The 21,716-nt window shown below is 39.0% G+C and overlaps 1 protein-coding gene across 1 annotated transcript in view; it reads right to left on the bottom strand.

The window, feature by feature from the left end:
- The window catches only part of PPTC7 (protein phosphatase targeting COQ7), a 42,195-nt gene that overhangs the window by 16,686 nt on the left and 3,793 nt on the right, over positions 1-21,716 (bottom strand). Inside the window, exon 2 of the mRNA XM_004379081.2 lies at positions 92-271. Coding sequence (XP_004379138.1) covers positions 92-271 — 180 coding nt within the window. The remainder of the gene's footprint in view (positions 1-91; positions 272-21,716) is intronic.

Raw genomic sequence — 21,716 nt, 5'->3', positions numbered from 1 at the left:
GAAAAAGTTAAGCTGGTGACTGATTTTCTTTATTCTTAACCATCTACTGGGCTTCTTTAAAGGGGAAAAAACATATAGGCGATCTACTTACCAAGCAAAGGTACTTTATTTTGCAGCAGCTCACAGTAGCTTGTGGTGAGAATTCCAATGGGATTACTCGGTACGAACCGTCCTTCTTTTACTAAACGTTCACACGTTCGCATTAAAGTCCCTGAGAACTGTGACGGATCAACTCCATAGTCTCTCCATCCTCCTACACCATCTGCAACCCCTTAACAACAACAAAAAAAAAGATAACATTTAAAGAAGGTTCTTAGCAACTTCTCAGGAATTCTTTCCCCTGTCTCCATCTAACAGTTAATTTTACTGTATACTAGTCACCATGAGTCAGAATCAACTCAATGGCAACTGGTTTGTTCTTTGGTTTTTAGTACATATATTTGCCCGGAAATCCAGAATAAAAAGTCCTCAAGTTTAATGTATTATAGAGTCACATGGGCATAGTAGGGATACTTAGAATTTGGTCTTTCATATGTTGATGAATAAACATTTTGAGCTACCACAGGGTGGCATTGCCTATCAGCCAATAGTTCAGTTTCAGCAGGATTGTCATCTTTGTGTAGGAGTATTTGAGCTAATAATACTTTACTGCATTTTATAATAAAGAATGAAAATTGATTAAAAAAAAAAAAAAAAGGTGCTGATGCTAGCAATAATACAACTTAGAGCTGGCAATAATTAAGAACACCAACCCTTTGCAAAGCACCTAGTAGCTGTTCTTTCCAACATTTAAATCTGTTTCTATCTACCAAATTCAAATAAACTGAGAGCACTACAATGTTAGGTATGTACATTATCGAGGCTTTAAATGACCATATATGAACCTTTCGGGAAGGATATATAAAAAAAATTAACAGTAGTTGGTTTGGAAATAAGGGATTGGAAGCAATTAATGAACAAGGGGTTTTTCTTTCGCCTTTTATTTCACAACATTCTGTACTGTTTAAATTTTATTTTTAAGAGCATATATATTAAAATTTATTACAAAAAATTTATAATAAAAATGTAAATTAGGGATTTTATAATTTTTAAGGCTTTCTGAGAATGACTCATCCTCTTCCCAATATACACATTCATGTTTTTTGTACATTCAACTTTCACACACATTTTTTAGGAAAGTATTTGGTACAAAAGTAGGATACATACATACATACATACATACACATATATATATATGTATATATATATATGTCTCCCTGAAAAATTGGCTTAATGTAAAATGGACACAGGGAACTCTATTTTCTTAGTGATGCCAGGTATCAAACAGAAAAGGAACACACCCTGAAAAAGTAAGAGGAAACAGAACTGAAGACAGTAAAAAAGGCGACAAATAACATCACCTGTGGGGCAGTGGCTTTCCTCACCTTATATGACCAACCAATCAGCACGATCTCACTAATTCTAAATTAGCTGACTAAATGATACGATGTCTGGGATTTGCTTCAAAATAATTCGGGGTGGGAGTGATGGGGGAGTAGATGAAACAGGACTGGCATGAATGGATAATTGCTGAAGTTGTATAATAAGTACACTCATCTCTACTTTGGTATATATTTGAAATTTTCCATCATACAAAGTTTAAATAACAACAACGATAACAAAGCAGAGGTGGTGAGGGAATACGTATCACTTTTTAGTCTATTTTTCAAGCAGTTATGAGATTTGAGAAACTATTAAGAGGATTTAAGATAATTTAATAGGGACTTCTTTTGAGGAATTCTTTTTCACTAGGCTTAAGATTTCACCAGGAATTTAAATCCAACAATTTATGTTAAAACACAGAATGCAATTATAGTCTTTGCAGTGCCATCTGAGGAATCATTCTTTTCAAACTGCTGCCTGCTTGAGGGAAGAACTTAACCAGTCTTTGATACAACAGCCACAATTAATTTTAAATACAAATTAGCTTCATCTACAAATGCCCTTCACAAGAAAACCATTAAAATCTGAGATAACGTGGAAAGTCAATCCTGGTGCCCACTAAATAATCTGTCAGCAGGTTATAGAGCCTGATCTGATCCAGCCCTGCAACATTAATCAGATTTCTCCCAGAATAGAGTGCAACCTTTCAGGCACCTGTTTGCTTTTTACACGGAAAAAGGATCCCAGGCAAAACTCCACTGGTCAAGTCGCCTTAGGAGAAAAAAGATTCAAAAAGCATATAAACTTTTCAACAAGACTGTGGAAAGAAAGCCTTAGTGTACATCTGTAATTACAAAGAACAAGTTATATAATGTGAAGAGTCAGGTTTGGGATTAGAATCAAGCTGAAACCAGAATAACCCTACCTCCCGTACATTTGAAACCCAGTTGTATTCATATTAGGCAGTTATTCTACAAGGAAATTAATATGTTCTCTATTGCACAAGCAAAAGCTTCAATCCACAAAGAGAGACAGCACCTTTTAAATAGTGGAATTAATCCAAGGGAAATTTCACTCAGAACATATTTCAAAGGTAAAGAAAACAACATTAAGGGAGAGATTGCGTAAGATCCCAAAGATACCAGCATAGCAGTTATCAAAAAGCAAAGGACAAGAACATCCCTAAAAGCAAACGCAGGCCACAAGCACACTTCCATACTGTACACTGGGCGAGGAAACGGCACGGAGAGGGAGCCGGTGCCTGCCTTCAAGATGCTTACCGTCTACTGGGGAACTTGGCAACTCACACAGAAGTAGATAAAGGGCTCCCGTAAATGCTGCTACAGGAGGGTCAAGAGGGAGGGTGTGATGCTTAGGCGGCACTGGGAGAACGGACACAAGGAAGGGTAATGGCAGACAATTAGGGGTGGCTGGGGCTTGGGTGAGTGGAGAGAAGTTGAAAAACGCAGGGCAGGAGCTGGAGTTGAGAAGGGCCCAGAATGCTAGTCTATAGATTTTATGCTATAGACCTGCGTTGTCCACTAGGGGAGCCACTAGCTACATGTAGCTACGGAGTTTGAAGTGCGGCTAGTACTAATTGAGATGTGTTGTTAAGTGTGGAGTTCCTGGGTGGAGCAAATGGTTAACGTGCTCACTGTTAACAGAAAGACTGGAAGTTCAAGTCCACCCAGAGGCACCTTAAAAGAAAGACCTGGCGATCCACTTCCAAACAATCAGCCACTGAAAACCCTATGGAGCACAGTTCTACTCTGACACACATGGGTCACCATGAGTTGGAATCGACTTGACGGCGACTCAGTTTTTGTTGTTGTTAAGTATAAAGTACATACTGGATTCCAAACAGTACAAAAAAGGAGATACCAAAATATCAGTATTATTTTATATTAAATATGTTGAAATGATAATATTTTAGATATACTGGGTTAAGGAAAATAGATAAATTAAAATTACTTTCACCTGTTTCTTTTTACCTTTTAACTATGACTACTAGAACATTTAAGGAGTCCCTGAGTGGTGCAAATGGTTAAGTACTTCACCACTAGTCAAAAGGTTGGAGGTTTGAACCCACCCAGAGGGACCTCAGAAGTCAGGCTTGGTGATTGGCTTCTAAAACCCCTATGGAACAAATTTGATGGTTATGAGGGAAGGGAGGGGTGGGGAGGGAAAATCATTAACTAGATAATAGACAAGTGTTAACTTTGGTGAAAGTAAAGACAATACACAATATAGGGGAAGGCAGCACAACCTGACCAAGGCAAAGGAAGACACTTAGAGGAACACAAGAAAAAAAACAAAAAAGACTCAACCACAGTAAATACATATACAACCTTACAACAACAGTAAAAACAACTTATGAGCAGATACACGGGCAGATGATGTATGCTGAATAGGGGAAGGAGGGATATAGGAGTACATCCACGTACGTATATAGGTTAGGCTGTGTATACTTTAACATATTTCTATGTACAGCAGATATATATTCATATATACGATAGCGCACAAAGGGGGCAGTCATAGAAGCTTCCTAGACATATCCAAACACCTTGAGCGAACAAGTTACTGGGGCTGAGGGCTGGGACCATGGTCTCGGGGGACATCTAGGTCAATTGGCATTAACATAGTTCATAAAGAAAATGTTCTACATCCTATTTAAGTGAGTAGGGTCTAGGGTCTCAAAAGCTTGCGAGCGGCCATCTAAGATACATCTATTGGTCCCACCCCATCTGGAGCAAAGAAGAATAAAGAAAACCAAAGACACAAAGAAAATATTAGTCCAAAGGGCTAATGGATCACATGAACTTGAACCACCGCCTCCACGAGCCTGAGCCCAGAACTAGATGGTGCCCGGCTACCACTACCAATCGCTCTGACAGGGATCAGAGTAAAGGGTCCCAGATAGACAGGGAGAAAAATGTAGAACAAAATTCAAATTCACAAAAAAGACCAGACTTACTGGTCTGAGACTGGAGGAACCCCCAAGAACATGGCCCCCGGACACCCTTCTAACTCAGCGCTGAAGCCACTCCCGAAGCTCACTTTTCAGCCAAAGACTAGACAGGCCTACAAAACAAACAATAACACACGTGAGGCACATACTTCTTATTCTTAGTTCAATCAACTATATGAGACCAAATGGGCAACACCTGCACAAAAGCAGGAAGGGAGAGGAAAACCGGACGAATGGAAACCAGGAACCCGGGGGTGGAAAGGGGGAGAGTGCTGACACACTGCAGGGATTGCAACCAATGTCATGAAACAATTTGCGTATAAATTTTTGAATGAGAAACTAATTTGCTCTGTCAACTTTCACCTAAAGCACGAAAAAAAAATCCAAAAAACAAAACAAAAACCTATGGAAATTATCTATGTGAGACCAAACCGTCAATAGTTACCCTAAAGCAAAGATGAAAACGCAAGGTGGGGGCAGGGAAACTAGATTAATGGAAACGGAATAGCCAGAACAGAAATAATAAGAATGTTGACACATTGTGAAAAATATAACCAATGTCCCTGAACAATATGTATAAAAATTGTTAACAGAGAACCTAATTTGCTGTGTAAACTTTCACCAAAAACACAAGAAAATATTATAAAAAAAACGAAACCCTATGGAGCAGCTCTGCACACATGGGGGTCGCCATGAGTCGGAATCGACTTGATGGCAACTAACAACAACTAGAATATTTAAAATTATATATGTAGTTTGCTTTTATATTTCTATTGAACAGCACTGCTATAGACAATGGAAAGTCACCAAGGCTTCTGGGTAGAATCTAATCTAATCTATATTTTAGAAAAATAAACCTGGGAGCAGTGTAGAGAACAGGCTGGGAGAAGGGAGAGGTTAAAAGGTCAGGTGTGAGCTGCAATAGTTTAAGTTACAGGTAATGAGAAAGCAGAATAGACAACAGAAACACAAAGGAAAGGATGAATACAAAAGACACCTGGGCATGGAATCGATAGGTTTCCAGATTTCAGGAATGAGCAAGAGGATTGATTAGATGATTCTGGTTGGGAAGGGGGTGCAAATGACTTTTGAAGCTAATGAATTCTGTCTTGCGTATGCTGACTTCCAGGTACTAGCAGGGCAACATCTTTGTGGAGCTGTTATGTCTGAAGTCAGGGACTGGGCCTGAAGTTTGGGAGGACAAGTCAGGGCCAGATCTTTGAGTAGATGAGATGCTGAGGGAGAGTAACGAGTAGTGAGTGTAAGGAATTAAGAAGGGACCTTATTTTAGGAACGAGAGTTCCTGGCCAAATAGTTCATTTGTAAATTGTATCTTACTCCAGGCATCAAATTATAATCTTAGATATGATAACTGATTAAATTTTAAAAACAGCCAAGTAATCCAGTTTGTCAGAATGATATAATCTCTTTAGGGGTGAAGCTGAAAAGTGGGATGAGTTACAACACCTGGAAAGGCCTTGAAGGCCAAGATAAAGGTTTGCGCTGAATATAAAATCTCCTTTAATTCACTGTAACCATCTTATGTTTCCATTAATATTCTGTCAGCACACATCTAGCTTAAGTGTTCCTCTGACACAAAATCCAATTAAACTCACTATTAGATTAAGTTAATGGCTACTCTCTGAAATTGCTGAGCAATAGGCTGAGAGGAAACTACGTTGTTGTTGTTGCTGTGTGCCATCCGGTTGATTCCCACTCATGGCAGACCTATAGCACAGAGCAGAACTGCCCCCATAGGGTTTCCTAGACTGTACATCTTTACAGGAGCAGATCGCCAGGTCTTTTCATCCACGGAGCCAGAAGTGGGTACAAACAACTGACATTTTGGGTAACAGCTGAGTGCTCTTCACCATATGTCACCAAGGCACAGAAAATTCCTTTTTAGTTGTGGTACCATTTAAGTGGAAATGTAAGTTTTATGAAACAGGACATCATTGGCTAGAAAATACTTACGATGTTTATGAGCTTTTTACGTAGTATTTTGCTAAGTTTTCCACAGACTGATTTTCTAAAATGAAGAGTTAAGAGAGAAGGAGAAAGAAAAATTCTGGTTTATCTCCCATCATTTAAGTGTATTTTTCTCCAAAAAGAAAACACTTAAAGTAACAGTCAATTTCCATTTTTTAATTAACATATTTTTGTCTTTGCCTTAATTATAACCATATGAAAACAAAACTCTGCTGTACTTCAAAATAATCACTTAGTTTTCTATTAACTTCAGAATTTTACTTAATAGCTTTGTTCTAGGCAAAATGTTTAAGGAAAAAAGGTTTGGTAAGTAAGCTCAAACTACTGTGGAAGCTTAAGAACCTTATCTTCCCAATTACACACAGTCACCTAACTGCGTAGGTGCAAAAGGCTTGCCTCTTGAGAAAGACTTCTGAACTAGGTCAACATCAACATGAGTCTCTCTAGCATTATCCGGCATTACCAGTCCTCAATCACGATGTTGCCATTCTTCTTAAACTTTCCCCCCAGGAAGCCAACACAACTTGTACAAGGCAAGGTCATGGAAGCTCCACAGGCACATTCAAACTCCCTAAGGGACCGAGTTGCTGGGCGGAGGGCTGTGGGGACCATGGTCTCAGGGAACATCTAACTCAATTGGCATAACATAGTTTATAAAGAAAATGTTCTACTTTCTACTTTGGTGAGTAGCATCTGGGGTCTTATAAGCCTGTGAGCAGCCATCTAAGACACTCCACTCGCCTCACCCCGTCGGGAGCAAGTGAGAATGAAGAAAACAAGATACGAGGCAAAGATTAGTCCAAAGGACTAATGGACCACAACGACCACGGCCTCCACCAGACTGAATCCAGTACAGCTAGATGGTGCCCGACTACCACCACTGACTGCTCTGACCGGGATCACAACAGAGGGTTCTGGACAGAGGTGGAGAAGGATGTAGAACAAGATTCTAACACACACACAAAAAAAGACCAGACTTACTGGCCTGACAGAGACTGGAGAAACCCTGAGAGAAACCCCCGGACACCCTCCTAGCTCAGTAATGAAGCTGCTCCCGAGGTCCACCCTTCAGCCAAAGATTAGACAGGTCCATAAAACAATACGAGACTAACAGGGCACAAGAGCCCAGGGACAAGGACTAAAAGGCAGGAGGGGACAGGAAAGCTGGTAATAGGGAACCCAAGGTAGAGAAAGGAGAGTGTTGACATGTCATGGGGTTGAGAACCAATGTCATAAAACAATACATGTACTGTTTAATGAGAAACTATTTGTTCTGTAAACCTTCATCTAAAGTACAATAAATAAAAAATAAAACAACTTCCCCCTAACCACCATCACTTCACTCATCTTCATACTGACATGCAATTACTTACACAGCAAACATTTTCTTGAAGAAAGTAATACCCAGAGAGTAAATACTAAATTTCAATTTTGTCAGAAGCATCAATTGGTAAAAATTAGGTAATGTTACTTGATCCAAAAAATGTATTCAAAACACACTCTGGCAAAATTTCAAACATTAAGTAGTACCCAAAGGAAATAGGTGTATACCTTGTATTTTGTGAAGATCTTCAGGCATTTTACATTGAGCCTCACTCTCTAATGAACCCAGACAGTTTTACAGGGGTTGTTTTTCCCATCAGTGAAACACATCTCCTATGTAGCAGGATGGGTACTTGATAGTCAATTGAAACTCCAGAGGAGAAACTACGAATCTGGCTGGATCAGAGCAGTTGAATAATAAAGTAGCAGGAGACCCTATGTACTACAAGAGATAAGGCTGTCCGGTTTTACAGGCACTCTGCAGCAAGTGTCCATCTAAGGTGAAACTGGCTAGGCAATATTCACTGCAGTGCTGTGACCATTTTCTCTTCAGATGCCAAGGCTTTTCTTCAACTACTGTAATCTAGTGCTTACAGAGCCAACCTTATTTGTCTAGAGGCATCACAACATGAAGCGTTATGACTAGAGAAAAAAATGAGATCAGAGTTATCAACTCAGTGTTCTATTAGAAGGAACAGATTTATATTAACGTTTCTTAAGCCTCAAATATTTGGGCATTTAAGAACACTCCCCTGTGATTCAAGGCTGTGAAATGTTGTTATCTGCAAATAATTATCCCAAAGGGAACAAAAAGCAGGATTACTGAAAAAATATATTCGACAGTCAACTTACTCAGAAAAGTACAATTTGCTTTGACTAACAGTCCTCTCAGCTCTCTGGAGGTGAAATTAGAGTGATTATGATGCTCTTCCTGCTCTAACAAGCAAGTGATATGTCACATTCCCTTTGCAAGAAGTTTCCCAGAGCAAACCTCTCTGGCTTAATCACAACGAAACCTGCATCTTCGGATTCTCCAGAGACCAAGTCTACGTCAAGAATGCATGGAAAACTTTCTAAGCAGAACTGTTAACCCAGAAGCTGAGGCAATGAGGCTGAAAGGACTAAAAAGAAGACAGTTTCAACCCTGTAATAAAATTCGTGATAATGCAACCTATGAGCAAATCTCAAATTCTACTAAAGAAAGAGAACTGTCCAGGAGAGTTAGGGAAGTTCAAATAAGGAATCAAAGTAGGAATAAATGGGCCATTTTATATGTTTTAGAATTTCAAACAATTCTTTTGTAGCTTAGTAAATACGAAATTACTTAATAATTACTCAAAATAAAGCACTTACACTAGTGCACACCACACACCTATTGTCCAGAACACTTCAATACCTAGAAAAGATAATTTCCAAACTATTCTGGGCAGTTGATTTGTTTTAAAAAGCAGTGAAAAATGCTGACATTAGGATAACTCAAACCCATTGCCTTCTAGTCAATTCTGATTCATAGTGACCGTACAGGACAGAGTAGAACTGCCCTATAGGGTTTCCAAGGAGCAGGTGGTAGATTCGAACTGCTGACCTTTTGGTTAGCAGCTTGAGCTCTTAACCACTGAGCCACCAGGGCTCCAAAATTAGGATAAGAACACAATAATTAGAAAACAAACTGTGGCACTTATGTAGTTTATAGACTTCAGTATGACTCACTGGCCTTCTCACCACAATAACTGCAAAGTTGAAGGTTAAGTCACTGGAAAGGTCACTTCACTCCTTTCTGACCTCAAGGTTAAATGCTGTTCATGCTTTCAGGACAGGAGGAAGCAACAATCACCTGGGATCACATTTATTCTAAGTTATGAACAGTATAGACAGGGCATTAAATCCGTTATAGAATTGAGGGCGTCTATCAAAACCCTGGTAGTGCAGTGGTTAAGCACTTAGCTGCTAACAGAAAGGTCAGCAGTTCGAACCCACCAGCCACTCCTTGAGAGAAAGATGTGTCAGTCTGCTTCCATAAAGACTACAGCCTTGGCAACTCTACAGGGCAGTTCTACTCTGTCCTACAGGGTCGCTATGAGTCAGAATAGATTCATGGCAACAGGTTTGGTTTTGTTTGGTAGGCAATGTTATACAACGCCAAATAATTTAACATTTAAATAAGAAGGTAACAGCAAGTAAGGCCCAGCTATCTGATGTGTACCTACTTGTATTGGTCCTGGAGGCTGAGAGAAAATTTTTCCTCGTTTATAATTTACAAAATTAAACCTAGAATTCTGGTCCCTAACGGCTCACGTAATATTTATGACAATTAAGCCCTATATCCTTGACCTTCAAATCCTCCAGGTGCTCCTTGGAAACCCTATGGGGTAGTTCTATTCTGTCCTATAGGGTCGCTATGAGTTGGAATCGACTCGACAGCAGTGGGTTTGGTTTTTTGGTTAATCCCAAAGAGGATACTATTTCCCCCCTGCTTTCTTTACCCCTCTATGAAAATAAGAGCTGGTCTTTACTAAAATACTACCCTCTGGGAGAGGTCAAGAGTCACATGTAGCCCTGGCACACTTTTTGTTTTTTTAAGAATACGTTTGCCAAGTTCAACTGTCCCTTAATTTCTGAACACTAATTATATTTTTATTCTGTATGTTATTCAGTTAATTAACTATCTGAGTGGTAAGACGATGAGAAATTTTTTCTTCTTTTTATATTCTATACTTCCCATTTTCCAGTAATGAATACATTTTACCTTTGTGGGAGGGATGAAAAAACTCCACATAAAATCAAGTTAGAAGTACATTCTATAGCTCCAGTCAATACTTAAGAGTTACTCAAATTTTTATTGAATGGTTACTATATGCAAGACATTTTGGTAAAAGGGAGCTAACCCAAAACCAAACCTGTTGCTTTCAAGTCGATTCTAACTCATAGCGACCCTAGAGGGCAGAGTAGAACTGCCTCATAGGGTTTCCAAGGCTATAATCTTTATGGAAGCGGACTGCCATATCTTTCTCCCACAGAGCAGCTGGTGGGTTCAAACCGCCGATGTTTCAGTTAGCAGTCGAGTGCTTAACCAGTGCACCACCAGGGCTCCTTGAAAGGGAGCTAAAATGATTTAAATATAAAAGATTTCCTGCCCATGGGAACTTAAAAGCAGGTGGTAATGATGCTGGCTCGGGAGGAGAGACTGGGAGATTTAAGATAAATGGCTATAAAACAAAGTAAATAAATATGCACTAATAAAAAAAAAGTAAGGTGAAACAGATAATATCTAGCTGAAGGAATCAGAAAAGGATTCATAGAAAAGAGAGGGTCTGAAAGGAGCCTTGAAGGATGAAAAGATGTGTTGTGGAGAGGAGGTTGAGGCATTCCTAGCAGATGCTTACATTTTGAATCCTATGGGTAAAGTCTAAGTTATAAAAGTTAGGTCAGTGTCTAACAGTCCAGAAACCTGACCTCCAGGTAAATACCTATTACACACACGCCAGGAACCTCTCACCATCAATCAGTCCAACGATGCACCGCATGGAGTTCTGGGAATTTAGAGGTCCCCTGGAAGGAAAGGCTGGCCTGAGGCTATCAAAGTCCTTGTGGCACACTGACCTGTTCAACCAGGCTAGGAGGCCTTTACTTGTTTTAATGAACAGGCTGTGCTCAACTATTAGCCCAGGTAGAGCTAACAGTAAGCAGTATTCAGACGTGGCAAAAATCATCTTAGTAAAAGAAAGTTTTAAATTACCATTTCGAAATTGAAAGGTAGTGTGGTATCCTGGGCAAGGACATAGCCTTCAGAATCATATCTGGGTGCAAACTCCAGCTCCAGGACTAGGAGAAGGTGTACTAAATAAAGGTGTCCTCGGGGAGCTCTCTGAGCTTCAGTATATTCAGTATATCCCTATAAATAGGAATAATGTCCCTCTACTTTTCAGGGCTCCAGTGAGGAATAGAGATGATGTTTCAAAAGTGCCTGCCACACTGTTCAGTTCATAGTTCAATATCTGAGCTGTGCCTATCTTTAAGAAAGACCAAACAGCAGCAAAGAGACCAGTCTAGCTCCTAGCAATCAGAAAAAAAGAATCTTTGATCGGTGTTTGCAGGCTGTAAGCTCTACAAACACTGGTCTGTGGTCACAACCAAAGGGCAATTCCCACTCATCGATAATGTACAAAGGCTGAGTAGTTCATTCAGCTTTTTCAGTCACACATTCACCACCATTCAGTATTCCAAGAAACACTTAACAGTAACATTTTCAAATAGAAAGGAACAGACATACATTTCTCTCCAAAAATACATTAGGAAAAAGATTCACCTGCACCTTCAAGAATTACTTTTTTCTCCCCAGAAGTGACCCTGAAGTAACCTTTTTAAACAGTTTTCTTAAGGGCCTGCTGCCTACTATGTGCCAGGGTTCAGACTTAGAAATGTCTCACTTTAAATGAGAAATCTTACGGTAACAATCAGAAATAATGAAATAGGCCTAACCATTTTCCCAGGTCACTGCAAGAATCCCAGTGCCTCTATCATAATCTTCCCTTCTCCTTTCTCCCCATGTCACGAGTCCCTTGAGGGATGAATCTCTCTCACGCATGTTATCCAGCTTTTAATTACTGTGGCTAGCCTAGTACCTAGCACAACAGTTCTCAATCCTTGCAGCACAATTGAGGTTACCTGTGTGGAACCCATGCCCCACCCCGAGTCAGTAGGCCTGGGGTGGGCCTAGGCCTTCTAGCGGTGTAAAAATCTGCACACACAGGTCATTCTACTGCTCACACACCTTGAGAATCACTGACTTAGCACTCAGGACTCACTAGACGTCTGCCAGATGTAAGGAGTCCACAGCCCTGATGATTCCACCTATCAAATGCCTCCTGCACCAATCAATCCCCTATTTTCCTTTCCCAAATTTGACCCTGCTCTTGCGTTTCCTAACCCTATTAATGGCAGCCCAATCCACCCACACTTACAGGCTAGAAATCGTAAGGAATCTTCTACAGGTGCAAAACCTCAACATGAACTTCAATTGCTCCTTCTCCTTCACTCTCTACCTTCAATTTATCACTAAGTCCAGTTGACTCTATTCTGCAGTGTGTCTGAAGCTCAACTACTGTCCACTGTCCTAGTTTAAGCCCTTTCGAGTTCAGGCTACTTCAGTGACTTCCTAATGGGTCTTTTGCCTCCTGCTCGCCCATTATACTCTCTGTATCAATTTGTTTTTTACAACACTACTCTTTCCATGTTGGAGCTCTGGTGGTGCAGTGGTTAAGTGCTTGGCTGCGAACCCACCAGTTGCTATGTGGAAGAAAGATGTGGCAGTCTGCTTCTGTAAAGATTTACAGCCTTGGAAACCCTATGGGGCAGTTCTACTCTGTCCTATAGGGTCACTGTGAGTCAGAATTGGCTTGATGGTAGTGGGTATATCCATGCTACTCCTGTTACTCCTCTAGTCAAGTACTTTCCGTGCACATATACTCACTTGCTTGTATATGTAAAAAAAAATTCTCTAGAAGGATACATGAGAAACTGATAAGATTGGTTGTTTTCTGGGAGAGGAACTGGGTAGCTAAGAAACTGGGTGGGAGGAGGCTTCTCATTGTGCACTCTCTCATACGTTTGGAATTCTGTACCATCTGAATGTGCTCGCTCTTCAAAAATAGCCAACACAAACAAAAAACAACAAAAGCGAAAACATCTTATATAGCTTCCTACCCCAAAACAAAACACCCAACTCCTTAACATTTCAAGTGTGACCTTCAACAAACTGATCTCAATCAATTCTCAATAGCACCCCCCCTCCTCACCCCATAAGTCTAAACCACACTCTAGCCACAAAACAGTTGTAGTTCTGTGCCTTCAATCTGCAGACTCTTACCATTCTTCTAACCATTTGCTTCAATCTACTGAAAAATCCACGTCTCAAGGCCTGACTCCATGTTCCCACAACACCTTATGAGTATTTTGTGTACTGTTCCTGTGCGTATGCTTGCCTCCCCCATGGGCTAAGGAACTTCAGGGCTGAAGTCTGTTTTGTTCATCCTGGTCTCCTTCACAGCACTTGTCAGGGACTTACAAACAGTAGGCAGCCAGGAAACAATGAATTCAGGTGATTGTGCTGAAAAGTCAGAATACGCTGGTATACTGATTTTCACACCCTGGAGTGGCACTCACAACATGCTTCTCTCACAGACCATGAAGGGCCGAGCACTGGAACAGAAGTCTAGACACACTACCCCCAGCTTTCTTTGCAACTAACTGGCTGTAGGATACTGAACAAAGGACATCTCTGAGCTTTAGTTTTCTTATCTGTGAAATGAGGGTGAGGAGGACAGATTAGGCCCTTTCTCAGGCCTAAGATTCTGGGATTCTAAATCACACTGCAAGGAAAAGCAGCCTGCTTTAGAAATTACTTATAAGATTAACAAATGTGGCTATACTTCACATTTCACATACAAAATTACATTTAGTGCATAAGCTAGTTTTAAACAAAGGTTCCATTCCAGGCTTCCCAGTTTACCCCCATTCCTTATCACACAACCACATGTATATTTTCAGAGGTGTTTCAATAATGATGTCCTTTTACTTTAGTTTTAACCTCCTGACTAAAATGTTGGAAAAGCTTTTTTCCTTTAAAGCACTACCTAAAAGTCAGACCAACCATTTTCAATTTGAAATTCTGATATAAAAGAGAGATGGATATAGATTAGCATTAACTGACTTCCTTAAATTAAAATAATCTATAAATAAATTAATATGTGGAATGTATTTACAAGCACACTGACCTTGTTATGCAAAGACCATTGATTGTTCAGTGAATTCAGTGTACATTAACAAGAAAAAAAATGATAAGATCAAAGTTGCCACTGAAGAACCAAATGAACTGGACTTTTAAAAAACAACACACGTGGAAGACATCCCTGTTTAGACTTTCTCATTTCATAGAAACACTAATAATCACATTAACAATTACTAGTCAACCTAGAGGCCATCAACAGATTTCTAGGTCTTATGGAAATAGCTCAAATCTATTTTCTGATCCAAAACTGCTATCCAAACATTAACGTGAAAACAGAAGCACTTTCTGTTTGCTTCATCCAGCACAGCCAACCTTTTGCATCTACCTCAAATGACAACCCAGACGAATTCTAAGTCAGATAACTTGCCTGATGACGGTATCATTTAAAGATCAAAATGTAAAGTCACAGTAGTCTAGAAAGAGATAAATCCCCTTTCTTTCCAAAATAATCCATTAATGACTAAAAGAAAAATCAGCGCAAAAATGTGTTGGTATTAGCACAAGTAAAAATAGTACTGGACCCTAACTGAAAGCACTCTTTGTAGTAAGTCACTTCTGTAGCCTCTGGCAAAGTTTTTTGCAGTCATTCTGTAGTCCTTAGGATTCATACCAACAATTCAATCAGTTCTGGAAATATTCACCAGATACAAACTTATTCACATCAAAAACAACTGTTTAAGAACCTAGACAGACTCAAGGTCAACAATGAGCTTACTGACAAGAGCAAATTTATAGTAACTGGAAAAGTATAAAGTAGTGTGACTTTTCTGGAGAGCACTATGCTAATATTTATATCAGAGGTCTTGCAAATGTTCATAATCTTTGACCCAGGAACTACTTTCCAAGGAATTTATCCTAAGGAAATATTCAGACGTAAACAGATATTTACTCTAGTGTTATTTACAATAGAAAACTGGAAACAATCTAAGTAACTAACAATACCGGACTGGTTAAATAAATGATGGACTATCCATGCAGTAGAATATGATGCAGCTATGCTTATCAATATGAAAACATGCTCAATTTACATTAAATAAAACTAATATTACAAAGCAGAATATACATTAACCCAATTTTTATTCAATACAGGTAATCCCCGACTTACGACGGGGTTCCGTTCTGACGACGCCATCATAAGTTGGTTCTGGCATTAAGTCGAATACCTCATTTTTCTTTTTTAGTTCTCATTATTATTGTCTTTTATTATCAGTATCTTTATAAACCCGATCTTTATTTGTCTTTGGAGGTTGGCATTAGAACGATGACATAAGCAAATTACGTGCTGCAACAATGTATGTAGTCCATATTACTAACGATAAGATGTACCAAAAAAAAAAGAAAAAAAGGATGCTAGTAGGTGCGGTTCGTCATCACTCAAATACTTCGCAATTTGGGGACTACCTGTAATCTGTATATATACACAGTTGTATATATACATAGACAGAAGGAAATCACACTGATTATAGCCGAGTTATGAGTTACAGGTGTTTTAGATTGTGTAATTCTGAACATGTGTTACTTTTGTAAACACAAAAGCATTATTTAAAAGTGCTAGACATACAAACAGGAGATCCAGGTTCAAGTCCCAACTCTATTAGCTGTGCTGACCTTACTGATGAGTCAACAAGACTCAGATTAAGTGGCAATAAGAGCCGCTACTTCATAATTATAATGATTAAACAAGGTAGAAAGTAAAAATGCTTTGTAAAATCCTAAGTACTATATAAAGTACTGGTAAGATGGTGGAATCTTGTTTTGTGTTACGATATTAAATAAATGCTTGGAAGAAGCAAAGCAGAGTATTTTCACTCTTTAAAGACATTTTTCTGCCTCCCTCCCACCCACCCTAAAATCCTATTTGGGATCTTACTCAAAAGTATTCAGCATCTCCTTTCTTCTTTAAGGAGCCCTGGTGGCGCAGTGGTTAAGTGTTCGACTGCCAACTGAAAGGTTGGCAGTTTGAACCCACCAGCCGCTCCTTAGGAGAAAGATGTGGCAGTCTGCTTACAGCTTTGGAAACCCTATGGGGCGGTTCTACTCTGTCCTATAGGATCGCTATGAGTCAGAAATGACTCGACGGCAATAGGTCTGGTTTGGGTGTTTTTAAATTTTTAAGCTATACTGAAAGAGCCTTGCTGACTGCCAACTCAATTTAAATAAATATTAAGTTAGTTATGTTATTAGCCCAGGGCTCTCTGCAGTAGGACAGTTTTTCCAAAAAGCCTTGACTATGTGATTCTGTGAATTGTTTAATAGGAAGCAAATGATTTTACATCTCAGGGAGAAATAGAAAATATCTATCAGATTTTTTAAAATATCTGATATCTCCCAAATAGATTAATACATTTTATTACCAATGACAAAAATTAGGATCTAGATCACCACTTCTTAAAAAGAGACCAAAAGTTAACTAATTTTGAAAGGCAAACCCACAAAGCACACCTTTTTTTCAAATGACTATAACTTCTGGTTTGAAAGGCTCAGTTTCTCTAAGAAATAAAGTACTGTTAACCTGCTTTCCCAAAGCATTTTCCTGAAAATTCTGGGTCTAAAGCTACCCAAAAATTGTATTTCATGGTAGGAAGAGTCCCCTACAGCTAATGTACTAGCCCCAGACAAGGCCTCTTTAAAAGGCATGGGGGCTTGTAATGAAATGAATTTGACATTTTCCTTGAACTTGATATAAGCACTTGATACAGTCAAAGGACATGGCTGTAGGTCAAATATTTGACCTGATGCAGTGCTTCCTGAGTCACACACTAGTACAAATTCCACTTGGATACTGTTACAACCATTCAGGTTATGTATTGCCCAGTTTCATAGAGCAGTGCTAAAGTCCAGGGAACAACTGGCCTTCTACCTAACCTTCTTCCGGCTAAAAAAACCAAACCAGCTAACACCTGCAGCCTACGTTCTGCTACAGTTTAAAACCTCTTTGCAAAAATGTATCTTCTAAAAAGTATAAACAGTTGTGCTTCTAAAATTCAATTACCTGCGATACAAAAAGGATTCACTGAGAATCCTTTGAAGAGATTACTCACGAACTGAGAGAGAAGCTAGAATTTAGGAGCATTTAAAACTAAGCTTGAGAATCTCTAGCTTAAAGATTGAACAAAGTAAAGGCAGCTCTCAGAATATAGTGAATGAGGAAATGACTAAAAATAATGTAACTTACAAAAGTAAAATACACCTATTGTAGTAAGATGAGAAAAATATTAAGGACCAAGAGTTTAAAAAACAAACAGCAAACTTCCTCTATCCATCAACCCTATAATCTTATTGATTATAATCTTATGATTACAGAATAATAAAACACTCAGAAAAGTCAGACAGCAACTAGTCTGTGACTTCCTAAACCCTGCCATTGCTAGTAATCGTAGATGGCTCTTTTACTAAACACACGACTCTTCATACTTGTTTAACACTGTACAATTTTCTCTTGAAAGCACAGAGTATTATGAAATAAGGCACATTTAAAGTACTGCATGAGCTCAGAATTTATATAGTTGATTGTTGCCCTTAAAAAGTAATCCCCCATAAAGTAATTAATTATATATTAAAACTATATAAAAGACAACTATATTCCTCTAAAAGTTAAACACAGTGTAACCATATGACCCAGTGATTCCACTCCTGGGTAAACATACATCCAGGAGAACTGAAAACATGTTCACACAAAACCTTGTACATGAAAGTTCATAGCAGCATTTATTCATATTAGGCAAAAAAGTGGAAACAACCCAATGTCCATCAACTGTTGAGTGGATAAACAAAATTTGGAGTATTGTCTAGCCATAGAAAGGAATGAAGTCCTAATACATGCTACAACATGAACAAATCTTGAAACTATTATGTGGAATCAAAGAAGTCAGACACAAATGGCCACATGTTGTATAATTCCATTTATATGAAATGTCCACAACAGGAAAATCCAGACAGATAAAAAGTAGATTAGTGGTTGCCAGGGGTTAGGGATAGGGGAAAATTGAGAGTGTCTGTTAACAGGTATGGGGTTTCTTTTGGAATGATAAAAATGTTCTGGAATTACAGTGATGATGGTGGCACAACCTTGCAAATATACTAAAAACCACTGAATTGTATGCTTTAAAAATTGTGTATGTGAATTATACATCTCAATTTTTAAAAATTCAATCAACGTCATGTCTGCTATCATGAAGGTAGATCAAGCTGGAATTCTGACTTTCAGAAAGTAGAAATATGACTATATAAAAATGAGACTGGTTTTCTGACACAGCTTGAAATCTAGGTGAGGGAAATTCCAAAGAGGACTTATTAAAAGGCTGAAATTAGCACATACACACTCTCCCAACGTGACTACTTAAAAAGACATCTCACTCTCAGATAAAGCCACCAGCTGCCAAGTGGATTCCAACTCATGGCGACCCCATCAGAGTAGAACTATGCTCCATAAAATTTTCGATGGCTGATTTTTCAGAAGTAGATCGCCAGGCCTTTCTTTTGAGGTACCTCTGGGTGGACTCAAACTTCCAATTCTCTGGTTAGCAGCCAAGTGCGTTAACCATTTGCACCACCCAGGGACTCCCTTTAGATACAGTGGTTCTACCAAATATATTAAAATTATCATGAGTTTTCAAAAACACCCAATGCTACCTAATTCATTCACTTCCTAATTAAAATTTAGATCTTTATATTGTTCACATAGTCCTTACATGTAAAACACTTAAAACTACTTTAAGACTGGTATTACTCACAAAAACATTTCAAAATCCTGACCACAATCAAATCCAGATCCAAAGTCTGGAATCTGAAACTGTTTTAATTTCTTTTTTAGGTTTCAAGTTAAATCAAGCTTAAATAAACATCCCCCAGTTTTATAAGAATTATTTTACAACTGAATATTCTGAGGTCAGGATTTACATGGCAAAGACCATACAGCCATTTTTTAAAGAAACCATTTCAGTAAATTGTGGTTTAGTATGCAGGAGCTTCTGTTACATTCCATTTATGAGGCATACAGTGAATAAAGAAGTCGTAAGTACACACACACATATACACACATATACATACTCAAGGGGGAAAAGTATTAGAAGGACAAAAAGTACCAGAAGACAGGATAGTTTTGAACTCACATATCTCATCAAGAAAATCTGAGCACTGGAGTAACAGAAAGTGTACTGGGATGGAGACTCTAGGTGCTAGTGCCAGATCTGCCATGAGTTAGTGGAGTAACCTTAGGGAAGTCATTTGCCCCCTTTTAGGCCTCCGTTTTCTCATCAGCAAAATGAAAGAAACCAGGCTCCAGGATTTCTCAGTCTTAAAACAACAGGCTGTTAAGTAGCTTAGGGCTGTGGAAGGCTCAGCAATTACACACTAAGCAGCACTCATATTTTTGTGTACCTAAGAAGCCACATAGAGTAATAAGAGATCTCAGGATTAGCCACAGGGAAGAAGGAAAAAGAAAAGCATACATAGTTTCTGCTGGTACTGGTTTACTCCTGTTAGACCTAATAAACAGTAAGCGCCTTTGCTCACTTTCCAAGGGATAGAAGCGGTTTCTATGTCTCACCACACCCACCATATTTGGTTTTTCCTAAAAGAAATCCAGTGGGGACTCCTCAAAATTGTGAAGTACTTTTAGTCACTGCATGACTAATAGATCAATTCTAAATTAAAGAAGCAAAACAGTTTCCTTTTCCTCATACAAAAAGAAATAAACAGCTTTCATTCCAAACAGTCAAGGAGTCCTAGATGACCACAGTGAATAATCTGAGGTGCAGAGATACTTGCAATAAACAGTGTCAAACCAAAGAAAAGGAATTATCTACAGAAGATTCAGAGCACCAAAGGTCAACGTAACTTTATCATTATTCAATATAGCCTTTTTACTGCAATTCAGTTTATAACCTCAACTTCTGGAGTAGCAAATAGTATTAGAGACTCACTGAGACTCATCATGTCTTTCGCTGCAAGATTATCAGACCAGCCTATGATGGGATGGTGTCAATGAAACAGAAGTTACCATAACATGAACTGACTTGTGGTAGGCAAGGATCAAATGAGGCCAACTCAAAAAGCTGTTTCAGGTGGCTCCCAAGACTGTTCCCCAGAAGAGCTCCTCCACAACAGACAGCCCTAGAGAACCAGTTCTCATTGTTTAACCTCATGATATAAACAGTTCATAGAAATTTGGCCTTGAGGTATAAACTACACACACACACACATTCTTAAAATGGCTATCTGTCAAATATAGCTGAAGACTAATCCTGGGTCACATAAGCAACCATCTGTCTGGTTGTGCCTAGCGGCATTCCTTTCAGGAAGGGTATAGAGCTGCGTTCTTAATCTGGTATCCATGCACGGACCTCTAGGTGGTTCATGGGTCAGTGAAGTCCCTGAAAGTCTACTCAAAATGTTGCCTCTGAGTGCATTTTTCTGGGAGGAGTGCCCTTCGGCAGTCAAAAGATTCTCAAAGGAGGCTGTGAATTAAGGGAAAGTTAAGAAGTACTGGTTTAGCACTACATATAAAACAGAAGACATCTACTAAAGATGCCCCATGTGAATAAAATTTCCAGAAATGCTGAGACGTTGGACTACATGAAGAATGGGGCATCAGGACTGGAGGAAGACTCATTAACAATCTGTGATATGCAGATGACACAACTTGCTTGCTGAAAGTGAAGAGGACTGCAGCCTTCAGTATGGATTACACCGCAACATAAAGAAAACAAAAATCCTCACAACTGGACCAATAAGCAACATCATGATAAACAGAGAAAACATTAAAGTTGTCAAGGATTTCATTTAACTTGGATCCACAATCAATGCCCACAGAAGCAGCAGTCAAGAAATGAAACGATGACGTACTGCACTGGGCAAATCTGCTGGAAAAGACCTCCTTAAGAACAAAGATGAAGCCGTGAAACATTTTATAACATGGAGGAAGCTGGAACTCATTATGCTGTGTTAATTTAGTCAGTCACAGAAAGACAAATATTGTATAAGACCACTATTATAAGAACTCAAGGAACGGTTTAAACACAGAAGAAAACATTCTTTGATGGTTACTAGAGTGGGGAGGGAGGGTGAGGGTTATTCACTAACTAGACAGTAAATAAGAATTATCTTAGGTGAAGGGAAGGACAGCACACACTACAGGGGAAGTCAGCACAACTGAACTAAAGCAGAGCTAAGAAGTTTCCTGAATACAATCAAACACTTTGAGAGACAGAGTAGCAGGGGTAGGGG

The sequence above is a fragment of the Trichechus manatus genome, unplaced genomic scaffold (genome assembly GCF_000243295.1).
Source record: "Trichechus manatus latirostris isolate Lorelei unplaced genomic scaffold, TriManLat1.0 scaffold00061, whole genome shotgun sequence".
NCBI classification, from domain to species: domain Eukaryota; kingdom Metazoa; phylum Chordata; class Mammalia; order Sirenia; family Trichechidae; genus Trichechus; species Trichechus manatus.
Note: the sequence above shows the minus strand (reverse complement) of the source record. Positions and strands in the feature narration are given on the sequence as shown.